General features: G+C 46.1%; 1 protein-coding gene across 1 annotated transcript; it reads left to right on the forward strand.

The window, feature by feature from the left end:
• Positions 1–1,869: 1,869 nt before the first annotated feature.
• TMEM269 (transmembrane protein 269) lies at positions 1,870–12,540 on the forward strand. Its single transcript, XM_064279943.1, has 8 exons — positions 1,870–1,886; positions 2,095–2,150; positions 5,940–6,084; positions 6,439–6,448; positions 7,732–7,885; positions 8,565–8,708; positions 9,612–9,812; positions 11,991–12,540. Exons 1-8 carry the CDS (start codon positions 1,870–1,872, stop codon positions 12,116–12,118), a joined length of 855 nt encoding a protein of 284 aa, XP_064136013.1. The 3' UTR covers positions 12,119–12,540.
• Positions 12,541–17,354: the final 4,814 nt, after the last annotated feature.

Raw genomic sequence — 17,354 nt, forward strand, 5'->3', positions numbered from 1 at the left:
ACAGTGCCCAGTGCCTAGTAGCCACTCGGTGCACACCAGATCCTCTGCTTCCTTTTCCTCTTCTAGTTGCAAGGGTAAAGGAGCACTGGTGATACAATGGTTAAACAGAAATGGTAGTTAGAACCCGCTCAGCGGCTTGGCAGGAGAAAAGAGCTGGCAATCTGCTCCCATAAAGATAAACCCATTGCTGTGGAGTCAATTCCAGCTCCTACAAAACCCTATGGGGCAGTTCTCTTTGTCCTGTAGGGTCGCTCTGAATCGGAATGGACTAGACACACAAGAGCAGTTGCAAGGACGGGCAAAATGTCACTTGGCCTCCTAGCTGCACCCTGCCTCACCCTCCTTTGCATATTCTGCTGGCTCCTGGAAGATACTGCTGCCCCAATTTAGCATGAGGGTAGGCTGGAGAATGTGGGGCAGGTGAGTGTGGGGGCCCTCGCTGAGAACTGGTCCTGGAATCCTACTCAATACTAAAAAGCCCCCCTCCCTTTTGTAGCACACTGTCCATCAAATTGCCAAATCTACACACCGCAGAGACAATTTTACCCCTTCCCTTACTCCTCATCCGCACCCTCGACATTCCACCTCAATGGCTCCTGGGTCTGGCTACTTCTTCCCATTCCTTCTGACCCTATCCAGCAGTTGGCCATTCGTCACGACCCTTCATCCATCACGCAGTATTACAGATCCTTCCTCCATGTTGGTTGCCGGAATAATCTTTCTAAAACAACCTGACCACTTCCCTACTTAAAAGCTGCCTCTTCAGGATTGAGTCTAAGTTAGTTTGTCACTCATCCAATCAATACTGAGGGGAAGAGGAGTTTACTGTGTAAAAGAGCCCCCCAAAATCTATGTGCTTGGCATAGGAGAGGCTTCTACCCAGGGTACAGGCTGAACTCCATTTTGTATTGTGCTAACAGACCTGAAAAATAAGAGGCATTTGAGCCGAGTTCACAGTAATGGGTTAATTTGCACTGACTGAGGGAGAAAGGGGAGAAGCAACAGAACTGCAGTTACTCTCAGAAAGAATGCTTTTACACAAGCTGCTCCTCCTGTGTTTGAAAGATAAGGAAACCATTCTTACAAAGTGCTTGTGCAGCCTTGCGAAGAGGTAGGCAGGACTCTCTTGATTAACTGATGTATGATGTACTGGAAACCCCGGTGGTGTAGTGGTTAAATGCTATAGCTGCTACCCAAAAGGTTCACAGTTCAAGTCCACCAGGCACTCTTTGGAAACTCAACGGGGCACTTCAAATCTAGGGCAATGGGTTTTTTTTTTTTTTTTTAAATGTATGACTGGTTTCCCTAAACTTCTCCTATATAAAAGCACCTTCTCATTTTCTGTACTTCAGGGCAATTTGTAACTTTGCAAGTTGTTGCCCAACTGCAGTTGTAATATCCTTCAATAAATCTTTCATTTAACAGGGACTGTAGTTTTACTCTGGACAACTGCACGCCTAGGTGTTCTTACGGGGAGCCCCTAGTGGCCCAGTGGTTAAGCGTTTGGCTGCTTACCAAAAGGCCAGCTGTTGGACTCCACCAGCCGCTCATTGGAAACACTATGAGACAGTTCTACCCTGTCCTGTAGGGTCCTTATGTGTTGGAAACCACTCACCAGGAACGAGTAAAGAGGCGTTCTTATAGAGGCACAAAGATACAGCAGTGAACCAAATCCTGCCCACATGGAGCTTACATTCTAGGGGCTCTTCACAGTCTGGACCCCCACATCCCTTTACAGCCCCATCTTCCCCTCCTCACTTCCAACAAGCCTCTGACACACCAAGCACTCTGAAACCAGGAACTTTGTACGTAGCGAGTCAGGCCACGACTCAGGTCTCTTATCTGTGAAGCCTTCCCGGACCTGACGAGATGGAGATCGATCGAAGGTCCCTCCTCTAGGTTCCATCCACCCTTCTCTCCCGCCGCCACCCCAACTCTGAGACCTTCCGAGAAAATTGAGGCCCCCCTTCCCGAGGCTAAAGACCCGCACCCCGCCCCCCCCGCCTCCGGGATTGTGAGCTAAGAGCTGGGATACGAGGCTAGGGGCCAGTGCGGGGGTACCCCTGGCCTGGGCTGGGCCCCTCCACGCCACAGGAAGTGGGGAAGGAGTGCAGGCCCCCACCCCGCCTCTAGCAATGTCTTATCCCCAGGTAAGCCATCGCAGCACGGAAGGGCGAGAGATGTCCCTCCCCAGGGTGCTATTAGCTACCAGACTCCAGGAGGAATGAGATGTCCAGAACGGCTTCGTCCCTTCCTGTGGCCCTGGAGTCGAGTGAGGCCTGGGCAGGCCGTGGGGCAGCCCTGAAAGAGGGAGCGTGGCTGTCTCTGGCTCAGGTGGAGCAGGGTCCTGGAAGAGTCTGGGTCTCCGGGTCTCCGTTGGGGGATGGGCTTTGGCCTCTAGGGACGAGGTCTGCAGTGAGGTGGGTGGAGGCGGGGAGGGAGAAGGGCGTCTCTAACTGGAGTGAGGGCCGGCGGCGCGGTCTCGGCAGGGTTGCCCGCTGCCTGCTGGAAAACTCCTGGATCGTTCTCCAGCGCTGCGCCATGTTTTCCGCTAAGGATGCCGCATCGCCATTCATTTCAACTCTCCCCTTCCTTCCGCAGCCTAACAGTCCCAGCGTCCTGCAGTTTCTGTTGTTCACATCTCCCTCACGTTGTTTACTAGTGTCATTGCTGGTTTACTTTTCTCCAGCCTTTCGCCTTCCAAACCACCCTTCACTACCTACGCCTATATGACCAAGACACTGGCTTACCAAACATCACACTGCCGCCTCACTGCCTGCAAGCCGAAGATCAGACTTGCCTGCCTATCACACAAGGCCACTCCCTACTGTGGCCTCCTGGCCAGCCTCAGATCCAGCCACCCCTCTCTCTCCCGGGATCCAGCTCCCTCGTCGCACTTTTAAGCTTGTAATTCCCTTTCCCAGGAATGCCCACCACTCCTTGTTTATCCTTCCAGACTTCTGTGTCACAGTATTCATGTATTTTTCCCCTGCCCCCCACCCCAGACTCGTCTCTTCTTCCCTTGTGCACCATGACAACTTGGACATTCCTTGTCCAACATAACACTTGCCACGTGGCGTTTGTATTGTCCATACACATGTCTGCTTCCCCAAGCAGATTGAGCTCCTTGAAGGTGGGGCCTGGGTCTTGTTCTCCTCTGTGTCCCCAGGCATACCAGGCCTGGCACCAAGTAGGCACAGTAAATAATTTTTTAATGAAAGAAAGATCTTGAGTAAATGAAGGCTCATAAGAGCTGGGTAGTTGCTGGATGTGTTGAAGGGTTGGGTTGCTCAGCATTCCTCTGAGAAGGCTCCTTGGAGGACAAACTGAGCAGGGTTTGATGCAGGGTCCAGGTGTGATTTGGTGCAGTGAGAGGACCCAGGGGAAGCACCAGAGCAAGGTTCTCTTCATTTAACAACATTGAACAACTTCCTTTGTCAGGCTTCATGCTGGGCACGGGGGACCTCGGTCTGCACTCAAGTTGCTTACCCTGTAGTAGGGGAGGAAGACAAGGTAGGTGATGACAGTACAGAGTGCTGAGTGTCACATGGTGAGCACAAGGAGATGTAACAATACAGAGGAGGGGCATCTAGCAGGGTTGAGGGGGGACGGCAGAGAGTCTTCCTAAAGAGCAACACCTCCCAACCTGACACCAAAGGGAGAGGTAGAGAGAAGGGGCAGGTGGGGAGGCTCCAGGGGAATACAGAGAGGAAGCTGGAGGTGGAGCAGGGCCTCATCATGGAGGGCTGATGTACCAAGCGAAGCAGCTGGACTCCATCCTGAGGCATTGGAGGAACCCCTGAAGCCTTGCAAGAACCTGGGGAGGGACGTGAGGTGCTCATGCAGGCCACTGCTGCTGAAAGCCTCAGCTGTGCCCCTCTTCTGAGAAGCCTTCTCCAACCCCTGCCGGCGGGGCCGCTCTGCTCTGCTCCTCTAGCAGCCTGGTCACTTCTGCTCTTCTGTGCAGGGTCAGAAAGCCCTGCTAGACTGAGCTTCTGAAGAGATGAGACCAGGTCTTCTCTGTGTCCCCAGCACTAGGCACTGAGCCTTGTCCTGATCAAATGTTTGCTGAATGAATGGAGTATTCCTTTCTTCTCTGAATTTCTACAGCCCTTAATCCCAGACCCATATCCTTTTACACCTGGGAGTTGTGCATTATGCGGGAAATAGCATTTAATTGGGGACGGGGAGGCCTGATTCAAATCCTGACTTCATCACTTACTGAGGCAAGTTACTTAACTATCCTGAAACCTCAGTCTCCCTATCTGTAAGATGAGGTGCCACCATGAACAGAGTCATGCATGCATGAGTCTTGTTTCCCTGGACAGACTCTAAGTGCCATGAAGGCAGGAACCAAGTGTTCTCCTAGCACTTGGCTGAGCACATAACCAATACAGTGTTGGGTCCTGTTGGTTGGTAGACAGCAGAGTACAGAGGAAAGAACAGTTAACGAGAATCTGTAAGTCTTGTTCTGCCGTTTCGTGTGTGACCTTGAGCAAGGTTCTTCTCTTCTTTGAGGGAGTGTGTGGCCAGACCTTTGTTCCCATCTCCTCCCAGGTTTATTTGGCTTACATTGCTTCCTGGTGTAAGAAGGTCCCAGGAGTCCTGAAGGCTTTGGCGATGTAGCTACTGATACCTGTTGGTGAATGAGCTGGTCTATGGGAGCAGTGAGTCCCATGGTGCTGCCTGATGCTCCCATCCCAAATCCAAGTCCAGCCCCTCCCAGCCTCTGACACCTTGGTTGGCAGGATTTGTGAGAAAGAAACATCATTTGTCTCAGCTCTCGCCCTGCCCCAGACCAGCAGGGCATGGGGCTGTATGGAAGCAGAACCTCAGCTTCCTCACCTCTAAGATGAGTGAGGATTAAATGAGGAAACAGACGTGAAAACGTGTTGGAAGTTGTGTATTTTACACAAGTGCAAGATTGCTATTTGTGGCTGGTATGTTCACCCCAACCAGTGGGGCTTTTGTGTTTCAGAGAGGGCAGGGGCTCTTTCCCCAAAAGAGACTCAGTTTTATAAGCAGTTTGTGTGCAGGGAATAAGCATGGTTGGTCTTAGAGTAAGAACAGAGATACAACAGGCTGTGAAAATGGGCAGGACCAGCTGTTCCCTGCTGCTGTGAGAGCTGGGAGGAGTGAGGCGGCTGTGCATGGTCTGTGCCTGCCCGCGGGGGTGGGTGCTGTGCCTGCCCAGCGGGGCTGGCCAACTCAGAAGCAATAGCTGCTTTTCCCCCGACCAAGCTCCCCCTGCCTCCTGCCCACAAACCCCCTCCTGCAGATATCTATGCTACTAGCAGAAGAAACGCCATATTTAGAGTCAATAGACAAGGTTTGGTCCTACTCACCTAGTATGTGACTTTGAGCAAGTCTCTCCAATTCTCTGAACCTCAGTTTCCTCATTCATAAAATGGGGAAAGTTGTAGCACCTGTCAGAGCCAGGACCCTAAGGAATCTCAGCCACAGCCCTGTCCTCAGCAAGTGGGCTTGGATTGTGGGACAAAGTGGCTTCCTGACTCTACTTCTCCCTCAAGCCAACTCTTAGTCTGTGACAAAGGGCCCATATCTCAGATGGAGGAAGAGCCCACACCAGCTACCCTTTGTACTCTGGGCTATGGGGTGCCAGGAGGGTCAACATATAGGCTGGAGGGAGGTCTGTGCCATGGGACAAGGGGTACAGTCAGAGAGGGAGTAGAAACCGGTTGTGTTACTTCACTTACTCTGCTATTGACTTTTCCCAAGACACTCTGTCTTTAGCACCTGTGTTTTTTTACCCCCTGGGTCTGGGTCTCCTCCATTTACCCCCTACCATTTACCTTAGTCTAGAGTGTTGGGAGGGTGCAATACGAGGGTTAAACATACAGGACCTACCAGGTCCTTGGGAGGTTCTTTTGGGACTCCTTGACCTTGGGAAACCCCTGCCCTTCTCCCCTGAAACCCAGGTCTGAGTCAGTGTACCAATTTCTTCCTGGCCCACAACCAGAGCCACCCCCGGCTGGATGAATCTTCCTGCAAGGATATTGTCAATGCGTTGTCCCTGGTCAACATGATCCTGGGGCTCTTCTCCATCTTCTGCAGCTTCTACAGGTAGGCATGGGGCCCAGCAGGCTGTCAGCTGAGAGCTGGAGCCAAGGGCATGAGGGAAGGAGACAGGAAGTTAGAGAGCCAGGCCTTGAGGCACAGGGATCAGCTGGTGCAGGGGAAAGTGCAGTGGTGGGGAGTCACAGGGCCGAGGTCCTAGGCTGAATTCTACCACCAGCCTGGTATGTGACCTTGGCTAGGTCACATACCCTTCCTGGGCCTCAGTTTCTCTATCTGTAAAACGAGGGCCTTAAGCTATGACCTCTATAATTCCTTCCAATTCTATCAGTTTAGAATAGTTTTGGGGAGAAAATCAAGAAATTCTATTCCTCTGGCATTAACACCTCTGTGGTGGCGTAGGCGACTATTCGTATTTTCTGATTCTTAAATTAGAACATATGGTCAGGCAGGATATTGGAAATGAGCATGTTCTGGAAAATCTGAGGCATGTATATAGCTCCCCTCAAAATTGTAAGTGAATTATTTTCCTGTAAATTAAGTGATATTTCAATGCCCTTGGGAAATCAGCTCTTTAAAGCAAATCCTTCAGACTGCAAATAAAACCAAAAAACCCACTGCCATTGAGTTGATTCCGACTCATAGCGACCCTATAGGACAGGGTAGAACTGCCCCATAGAGTTTCCAAGGAGCACCTGGTGAATTTGAACTGCTGACCTTTTAGTTAGCAGCCATAGCACCTAACCACTATGCTACCAGGGTTTCCTTGCCAATCTGGCTCTCTATAACCTTCAGCAAGTAACTTCTCTTTGGATCTGTTCCTTAACCATAAAATAAGATGCTTTGACCCGACGACATTTAAGCTCCTTTCCAGCTTGAAATTTATATGATTCTCTAAGTCTGGGCTTTCAGAATCCCACAGCATGGGACATACCTGCAGCAGAAAATCTCTTTCCTTAGTTTAGCCATTGTTCTGGGAGTGTAGTTTTTATCTGACCATGGTGAGTCCAGTATGCTTAGTTAGCCTCAGTTCTTTTTAAAAAAAAAAAAATTTTTTTTTTTTCTTTTTAGACCCACAGGCCTGGGTCTAAACAAAGGAAACGCTACAGTTGTTTAGGGATCGCAAGGTCTGAGGCCAGGCTATCTGTGGGCTTCTGCTTGGCCGTGCAGTAGTAGGGGGCCAACTTGGGAAGGAAGGGGCCTCCCAGCGTTTGCCTGGGTCTGTGGTAGCACCACAGAGGGGCCTGGGAGCAAGTGCTAGCTAGACACAGAATCGCCAAATGTGGGATCTGGAAGAGCCCTTATAAATCCTTTAGCCCCCGCCCCTCATTTTACAGATGAGGAAAAGAGGCCTAGAGGGGAGAGCGATTTATCCAAGAATTCACAGCGAGATGGTGGTAGAGGCTGGGCTGGACCCAGGCCCCATGCATGGTGGAAAATGCCTGGAATTTAGAGCTGGAAGGGACCTTAGTGATTGCCTAGGGGGTTCAGAGGACCCGCTTTAAGACTGTGGGTTGAGAGTATTGGAGAGATGCAGGCATGTGTGAGGGTGTGTGTTTGTGAGGAGGTATGTAGGGGTAAAGCAGTGTGTGTGCGCGTGTGCGTCAGAAAGGGTGGGAGTGTGGAGGACACACAGGGGTGTGTGTGTATGTGAGCAAGTGTAGGAAGTGTGTAAGAGATGTATCAGTGTCCTAGGGGGACGTGGAGTGGTTGTCCACTGGAGACTATAAAGGGCCTGGTCTGCGCTCTAGGAAACCCCACTATGCCTCCTGGCTGCTTCTCATCAGCTTCCTATTAGACATGGCGGTCGGGACCATGACCAGACGCCTCAGCATCTGCCCTAAAGCAAGTAAGTCCAGGCCTCAGGCCCCTAATCCCTGCCTCCTGGAGCATCCATCTCAGGCTACCAGCTCCATCCTCTAACACCCAACAGGCCTTCATCTGTCACCCACTCCTGCCACACCCCTGAGAGTACACAGGAAAAGTCCCAGAGCAGGAGTTAGGGAACCCCTCACCCTAGTCTAGATCTAGCCCCTCTGCTGCCTCACCTCATGATCTCCAGCCAGTCCTTGCCCTGGCTTTCAGCTTCCTTATTTGTCCTGCCTCCCAGTTCAGGGCTGACCCAGGTGCTGGTGGTGGGGGTGGGGTGGAGGGCAGGTGGGGGTGGCTGGGGAGCAGGGAGATGAAAAAATTGCCCCAAAGGGAGCAGCTGGTTTAAAATCTTTCTATGTAAGATTTTGCTTGAAAAAGTTTATTAATTATTATTTAATTTTAATCCAATCCTTTCATGCTAAAGAATGGGAAAAGTAAGACAGGTGAGAGAAAGACTTGACTGAGGCCATGTGGTCAGTTGCAGCAAGCTGGGAGGAGACCCCAGTCTTTGGCCTAAGACCACCCTGGGGGAGCAGCTGTTGCTGCCTGGACCTCAGGACCCACTTGTCCCTCTCACTACTCCAGCTCCCCCACCAGGGGGAGGCTAAAGTGCCAGGTACATGGTGTATGTTCTAACCTTGTGCTGTCTGGAGCAGGAGCTGAGCTGAATGACTTTGCTGTCTTCACCACCTTTGGCCTGGCCTCAGCCCTGCTCCTAGGTGTGGACGGGCCTCTCAGTGGGCTCCTGGCCATCATGTATGTGTTAGCTACTTCCTTCCGCCTGTGCTTCTTTTCAACTGGTGAGTGGAGCCCAGGAAGCCTTGGGGATGAGGGCAGGGAACCACGGAGAGGGTGGAGCTTTTGGATGCCAGAAGCCGGGTGCAGTGACTGACTCATCTCTTTCCTCCTTGGAGCCTCTCTTCCTTCCTTCTCCCATGCCCCATGCCTGCTGGAGACTGCGGGCTGCCTCAGCAGAGCCCTGGGCTGAGAGGCAGAAGCCCTAGGTTCTTGGGCCAGCTCTCCCTCTGTCTCACTGTGTGACCTTTGAATAGAGCACATCCATTCACAGACTCTAGAACTGGAGGTCATACCCCAAAACAGGAGAAACCACACTCTGCAGAGGCCAGTTGTCTTGTCTAAGGTCACAAAGGGAGGGGTACAGATACAGCTCAGACCTTAGACTAGATCTCAAAGACCCTCTTAACAGATACTCCTTGGGGCCAGGGCATACTGCTTTGCCTTGGAAACCCAATGCAAAATGCATCATTAATGCAACCAAGTGCATCACTTCTGTTTGTGAATTACCAAATGCTTTACAGCCTGCCCCTCCCCTCCTCTGGGTTTAAGGGAATTTTGAGGTCTGGGGGTGGGGGAAGACCCCAAGAGAGAGGGGCGTGCTTCATTTAGATATACCTTTGGAACAGTGGAGAGGTCCCTGGGTGGCATAAATGGCTTATGCTTGGCTACTAAGCAAAAGCTTGGTGGTTTGAACCCACCCAGCAGTGCTACAGGAGAAAGGCCTAGTGATCTGCTTCCATAAAGGTTACAGCCAAGAAAACTCTATGGAGCTCAGGAGCTCAGTTCCACTCTAACACATGGGGTTGTCATGAGTTGGACTCCATAGCAACAAATTTAGTTGTTTTTTTTTTTTTTTTTTTGGAGCAATGAGAACAGCTAATCCTCATGGTTTCTTTCCCTGGCAGGAGTTCCCTTTATATACAAGGGTCTACCCTGCCATTACGCTTCCTGTGTTTTGGCCTCCACCTCCCTTCTGACCAAAGGCAACACATTCATTCTGTGCTGCGTGGCCTCGCTCATGATTCTGTTCATGATAGACCAGACCTACTATCCCCATGAAGAAATCTTGGAGTCTGAGAACTGGAAAAAAATCGTTTATCTTGGGGGTAAGTGAAAATACAGCTCTCAAATGTTGCCATTGGTGGGTTTATTATCACTGTTGCCACCTCATACCTCACCCCAGCTGTCTTAGTCATCTAGTGCTGCTATAACAGAAATACCACAAGTGGATGGCTTTAACAAAGAGAAATTTATTTCCTCACAGTAAAGTAGGCTAAAAGTCCAAATTCAGGATGTCAACTCTGGGGAAAAGGCATTCTTTCTCTGTTGGCCTTCTCATCAACGTCCCCCTGGACTAGGAGCTTCTCTGCGCAGGAACCCCAGGTCCAAAGGACACGCTTTGCTCCTGGTGCTTCTTTCTTTGTGGTATGAGGTCCCCAACGCTCTGCTTCTGTTTCCTTATATTTTTTTGTAAGATAAAAGGTGGTTCAGGCCACACCCCAGGGAAACTCCCTTTACATTGGATCAGTGACATGACCTTAGTAAGGGTGTTATAATCCTACCCTAATCCTCTTAACATAAAATTACAATTACAAGATAGAGGACAACCACATATATAATACTGGGAATCATGGCCCAGCCAAACTGATACACATATTTTTGGGGGGGGACATAATTCAATCCATGACACCAGCATTCCCTATTTCACTTACTTTGCTTAAAATATATATTTACTAGTTTCTTATTGTCTATAAACACTAAACCTACCTCCCACAGAAATATAAGCCCCATGAGGGCAGGAACTCTTTTATTCACACTGTAATCCCCAGTGCCTAGAATTATGCCGATCACATAATAGCTGCTCAATAAATATTTGTTGAAAGTTATGGAAGTTCTGTGGGCCCATACTCTTCTACCTTCTTTTGAGCTCTCTGAGGGAGTCTAAGTGTCTAGTTTTTAAGAGTCAGGCAGACATGGGTTTGAATCAGGACCGTGTACAAATTACATCCCCTTTGCTTCCTCATCTGAAAAATATGGTTAATTCTAAATCACAGAATTGTCATGAAGTATAAATGAAATATGTATGTAACATACCTGGCAGAATATCTAGCACAAAAATTATATTTCCCAAATGTTGGTGCCCTTTTGCCTTTTGGTAGTGAAACAGGTTCAATTGTGTCAAGAGTCCTCAAGATCACCCCAGGTTTGATAATTTGGTAGAAGGACTCCCAGGACTTAGCATATAGTCGTCCTCATAACAAAAATTTATTACAGCAAAAGAATACAAAGCAAAATCAGCAAAGGGAACAGGTACACGGGAACCAGAAACAAGCTTCCAAAAGTCCTCTCCCAATGGAGTCAGACAGGACAAGCTTCATTCCTCCAGCATTGGATTGTGACAATACATGTGAAGTGTTGTCTACCAGAGAAGCTCATTAGAGACTCAGTGCCCCAGGTTTTTATTGAGGCTTGGTCACATAGGCACCTCTGCCTAGCATATACCAAAATTCCAGACTCCCAGAAGGAACTCAGGTGTCCAGTATACACTACTTTGTTTGTATAGTCTAGGCACAGTGAGCCACTCCTCTCAGTTAGGAAAAGTTTTGTATTAGCATAGGGATCTATTTACCATGCAAGTTTCCAGTCGCCAGCCAAGAGCCAACCAGGCCTTTGTAAGGATAGCAGTCTCAGGCCTGCTTATGTGAACTCTTTTCTGTAACAGATGTTACTGTATTGGCCACTAAAAAAAAAAAAATTTTTTTTTTTTTTTTTTAGCACATGTTAAACTTGAAACAATTAGGAAGATTTTCTTTCTTTTTTTCCTAATGAGGGATCTGGGCAATTCCAATTTATTCTTGTTTAGGACTAAGTTCTGATCTGAGTTTGACAACTCAGTGGAACCTGAGATTCCATTATGTTATAAAACTGACTAGTTATCAACCAGTTGCCATCAAGCCAATTCCAACTTATGGCAACACCATATATATATCATAATGGAACTGTTCATAGGGTTTTCAATGGCTGATTTTCGGAAGTAGGTTACTAGACCTTTCTTTTAAGGCACCTACCTGGGTGGACTTGAACTACCAACCTTTTGATTAACATTGAGTGCTTTAACCATTTTAAACTGAGCTTCTTAAAGACAGGACATATGTCTCATTTGTTTTTGTCTCTTAGGCACTGTGAGAAAGGATGAAAGGAATAACATGGCACAATGGGGATTGGGAGGGTGGAAAACAGAAAGCTTCATAAAAACTGAGTGTTTGCATGTTTTCTTCTTCCAGGTGTCATCATGCTGTTTTTGTCTCCATTCTCTCTGACTCCTTTTTACTGCCTGGTGTGGTCCATCTCCTACATCTTCTTTCCAGATTCTCTGTGGGGAAAGACAATTTGTCTTAGGCCACAGCACTGAGGAAACTAAACAGCTCCGCCAGCTCCCTCTGGCCTCTGTGCTGTTTGTGTCAGCCTGTTGGGACAGGTCTTGGCTTATTCTTACTAAACCTTTCCTTGTCCCTGTGATGTACGTGTGCTTTGAACCAGAGAAACCCACGGTAGGGTCAGTAGCCTTCATTTCTTTCTCTCTATTCCGAGTTCCGAATCCATTGGGACAATAATTATTTGTCATATAGGACAAAGATTTTTCCAAGCTAAATTTGGGCGGGGTTGAATTCTGGCTCTGTTACTACCTGGGTAACCTTTTGCATTAAGATTGGAAAGGAATGAAACCCTTTGGAATTGGTATAGCCCCCAGCCCCTGCCTACCAGTGATGGGTGGGGTTTATTGAAGCATTTCTTACACTTGCAGACTCTGACTCTGTGGAGCAGAGCTAATTAGGGGACTTCAGTTGTCTAGTTTGAATGTGTATAAATTTTACAACTTAAAATTCTGTATTTTAACCATTCAAAATTTCTGCCATTTGCTTCGCTTAGAGATTGGCAGCCGGAGGCTATTTCTAAAACTTGAAACTATGTTCCAAGGATGAAGATCTGTTTCTGAAAGAGCATTTCCATATTCCTTTTGAGCCATAGCAGCAGGGTTAAAATAAATATGTAGACTCCCAAGAGTCTTTGAAAAGGAAAATACCCATTTAGATGTGTAAATTGTGGCTTGTTGGTAACAATAATTACTCATACTTCATTGCCTCAAACTTTTTGTGGATTAGTGACACTTGGATAGTTGTAGGTCAGCTGAGAGCCTCTTGATTGAACAGGGTGTGTACTCCTTGTGACTATATGGAAGTATGGCCACTCGTCTACACTGGCTCCAGGGTCTCGGGATGCTAAAGCTAATCATTCAATACCTTTATTTCCATGGGCTGGTGTTTTCTACAATAGAATGGCTCTTCTTGGACTTTCTCTTAGGGACAAGTGAGAAGACCAAGATATTAAAAATATACTTCTCAGAGGAATAAATGAAGTCGACTTCCCTCCTGGTACACCTAGTCCTGTTATGCAACCTATAGTACTACTCCTTGTGTCTGGTGAATGGAAATCAAGTGCCTGAGAATTCTGCTACTTTTGTAGCTCTGTGACCTTGAGTAAAAGGCACAATCTCTCTAAGCCCATTTCCTTATCTGTGAAATATTTACTTCCTCTCAGGGATGTTTTGTGGATTAAATGTACTGACACATAAAGCACGTAGTGAGTGGCATGTGAAAGGTGTTAAATAAAAGTTGGTTCTTTCCTTTTCTTCCCTCTAGCTTCCCTCCCTTCCCGTACATTTTACATTTAAAGTGACAGTAATAACAATAGTTAACATTTATTTAGCTCTTACTCTGCTAGGAACTGGTCCTTGCACTTTACTCTCTCACTCCCCAGAACAGCTCAATGAGGTGTAGGTGTCATTAGCACCAGAGGCTTAAAGTCAGCGAGCGTGGCCTGCAGACTCCTGAGGTTCCTGAGACCCTTTCAGGTTCCAAATCTTTTCTTAAAACCCTGAAACAGGGACTGAAATTTCACTGTGTTGACATGGTACAAATGGTGAATAAAACTGCCAGCGCCTTGGGGTGAACTGAGGCAGTGGAATCAACTGGTACACTTTTTTAAAAAATATTCTGTGCAATGAAGTGGAAAGCACCTGCATACTGAAGTTATGATAGTTGTGTCAAAGAAAAGCATTTGAGTTTGAGCTTAATTAGCTGCTTTTTTCATGAAACACCAAAGGACGACAGACAAACTAAGGTTGTTCAGACTTGGATATTTGGTTTTCTTCAAAATGAACTAAGTGAGCCTGTCGCTTCAAGAAAAACAAGTTTTTGTTGCAAAGGATAAAATTTTAGCTTTCAAGTGACAATTAGAAGTTTGAAAAACTTGTATCCACCACCATGAGCTTGACAGTTTCCCAATACTCAAAGCCATTTCTGATTAGATTGGTGGGGATATTAATGAATGTGTACTTTTGAAGTTGTATAATGAAATGTGTCAACATTTGGAAGATCATTGGAGCAGTATTTTCTAAATGACCAATGAATGATGCCACAAATCATGCCTGGATAAAAGATTGATTCAAAGGACAATAATCAAAGACCAAGGAATTTTTAGTGTAACAGAGTACAAGGACTTCACTGATAATGGCATTAGATCCCATGTTGCAACTAACCTTTAAGAAACTACCACTTGCTGAGTTTTGGTGCAGTACCAAAGAAGAAAACTAAAATTATCCAAATATTAAAATACTCTTCTCTTTCCCAACTACATAGCTGTGTGATGCTGGATTTTCTTCATTTACTTCAACTAAAATATTATGAGAATCCAGAATGCAGAAGCAGATTGAGAATCCAGCTGTCTGCTATTAAGCCAGGTATGAAAGAGATTTGCGAAACTGTAAAACAATGCTATCCTTCTCACTAAATGATTATTTGGGGAAATAATTATTTTTCATAAAAAATATTATTTGCTAACTTATAATGCATTTTTGCTATTTTTAATGCATTAATAAATATTTTTAAGCTTTTTAATTTCTAACAACAAATATGATAGACATAACCCACATAAACATAATTGGGGTCCTCAATTATTTCTAGAGTGTAAGGAGGTCCTGAGGCCAAAAAGTTTGAGAATCACAGACTTCGGGAGATTATAGCTTGCCCAAAATTCACACAATTAGTAAGTGGTGGACCGGAGTCAAACCCAGCAGCCTAACTTCCAAAGTCAGTGCTCTCATTATTAATTTTTTGATTCAGGGTTTCAAAAATATCTCCTCTTGAATGAAGAAAACCAAAGACATAAGGGAAAGATTAGTCCAAAGGACTAAAGGACCACAACTACCACAGTCTACACCAGACTGAGTCCAGCACAACTAGATAGTGCCCAGCTACTACCACCGACTGCCCTGACAGGTACCACGATAGAGGGTCCTGGACAGAGCTGAAGAAAAATGTAGAACAAAATTCTAACACAAAAAAAGACCAGACTTACTTATCTGACAGAGACTGGAAAAATCCTGAAAGTAGGGCCCCAGACGACACCCTTTTAACTCAGTACTGAAGCCACACCTGAGGTTCACCCTTTAGCCAAAGATTAGACAGGCCCATAAAACAAAACTAAATGGGCACACAACCCAGGGGCAAATACGAGAAGGCAGGGAGGACAGGAAAGCTGGTAATGGGGAACCCAAGGATGAGAAGGGGAGAGTGTTGACACGTCGTGGGGTCGGCAGCCAATGTCACAAGACAATATATGTATTAAATTATTTAATGAGCTACTAATTTAGTCTGTAAACCTTCATCTAAAGCACAATTAAAAAACAAATATCTCCTCTTATCTCTGAGAAACTGGGAAGGAATCATGTCAAGGTTAGGGAATTCCAGGCAGGTACACAAAAATGGTGTGTGCCTAATTTTCACTGATTATGCATATAAGAGCCTTGACATTCAATGGAATTCAGTGCTATTCCAATTATGGATGCCAAGGCCTCTGTTGCCCTTACTCTGGTATTTCTCAGAGGTAGAAGATGAAAAGTTTTTTCTTTATAATGTGAATAAAAAGATGATCCATTCCTGTCTTGGTTCAGGAATTTTTTTGTATCTCAAACGTTTCTGACCACAACTCACAGGTAAGAAATAACTTTTACATCAAACTCAGTATATACATTCATAAGTGTATATAAGACTGAAGCAAAAGCTTCATGAAATATCCTTACCACATGTGATATTGTCTATTCTTTCATTAAAAAGAAAAGCTGGTCATGATTCATGATCTATTAAACTGATTTCACAACCATCTGAGTTTGAAAATCTCTGCCCTACTATTTTTCCAAGACAAAATGTACTCAAGACTGAGACATAATTCAAGTACTTCCCAACTAATGAACAGAATCTTGCCAACACTCATGTTCCAACACTCAGCAGGGAGACAAAGAGGACACGGGGACAGCTTGAGATGTTCCCAGCACCAGTTGGGAAAATATAGGCAATTTCCAGCTCATGTATTACTTGGTTATTTGAAATTTGAAACATTTCCCATGAAACAGTCTGAAAGGTGGTTGGAAAGGGAAGTAACATTTGCTGAAGATCTATTACATACATTATTTTATGTAATTCTCAACAATGGTCCTGAGAGGAAGGAATTATTCCATTATATAATGAGAAAAATGAGGCTTAGAGAAGTTAATAACTTATCCAAAGTAGAACCAGTATTTCACCCTAGGTCATTTGACTCCAGAAACCATGCCCTTTCTAGCACATCACAAGTTTTCCTTAAGTTATAAGGATAGCTTCCGCCAATCACCAGTCCTAAAATAAATAAATAAATAAGATAATTCAACCCCAATTCAGCAGGGCACTATAAAACCTAATTACCATTTACAAGGATAATCTATGTAGAGATCATCCTTAATTATAACTTGGGATCTCAAAAACACATTCTCCACAGTGGCAGCAAGTTCCTTACCCCCCACTTACTCCCCAGTTTGCTCCTGAATGAAGCCAAAGCAATGGTAACAATATTCACAGTGACTTCGGAGGCAGCAGAGAGAGACAGAGGATGTGGGGATGTTCCCAGCACATCGGGAAAAGACAGGCATTCCCAACTTGGAGAGTAAAGGAAGTGGCAGTGTTTGGCTCTTTTACCCTCTCTAAGCCATCTGCCTTATTTCCAAACTTACTCAGTTCTCTGAAATAGCTTCTTTCCCCTACTCCCAAGGAATACCTAGAAATGAAATATCCTGAAAGAACAATCTCTCCTATTCCTCAGCATTACAATAACCACCATTCCTGATACAAACGTCTGAAGCAGAAACAGCTTTACATTTCTACACCTCAAACTGGCAGGTAGGTGGCTGGATGACTAATTCCTGATGGATGAGTCTGAATATGCTCATCACAAGTCTGTTTCTAGGCCTGATAAAGTATCCCTAAAACTGAAAAACAAAAAAAATCACCTGCAAGCCCTTCTCCCTGTGGGTGCAAGCCTGCTGCCAGGTATCTACAATCACAAGGGTAAGGAGAATCTTAGCTTCGAGATGCTAGCCCTGACTAGTGGGTAATCTGGGAGTAGAGAGCCACATTTTTGTGGCTAAAAACTTACGATCAGCAGGGTCTGCAGAGTTTTAGCCCTAGGAAGAATGAAAACTGGAAGCAGCCATGTTTTTTCCTCTTCTCTCCTGAAGGAGAAAGGGTTTCCTCTATATACCTCAACTTTTCTTACCT

The sequence above is a fragment of the Loxodonta africana genome, chromosome 3, assembly GCF_030014295.1.
Source record: "Loxodonta africana isolate mLoxAfr1 chromosome 3, mLoxAfr1.hap2, whole genome shotgun sequence".
Classification (NCBI taxonomy): domain Eukaryota; kingdom Metazoa; phylum Chordata; class Mammalia; order Proboscidea; family Elephantidae; genus Loxodonta; species Loxodonta africana.

Excerpts from the sequence above, each read along its gene's own strand:
- TMEM269 (XM_064279943.1), top strand. Across the intron at positions 7,886-8,564 it reads CAGCATCTGCCCTAAAGCAA|GAGCTGAGCTGAATGACTTT; the intron begins GTAAGTCCAGGC and ends TGTCTGGAGCAG. Across the intron at positions 9,813-11,990 it reads AAAAATCGTTTATCTTGGGG|GTGTCATCATGCTGTTTTTG; the intron begins GTAAGTGAAAAT and ends TTCTTCTTCCAG.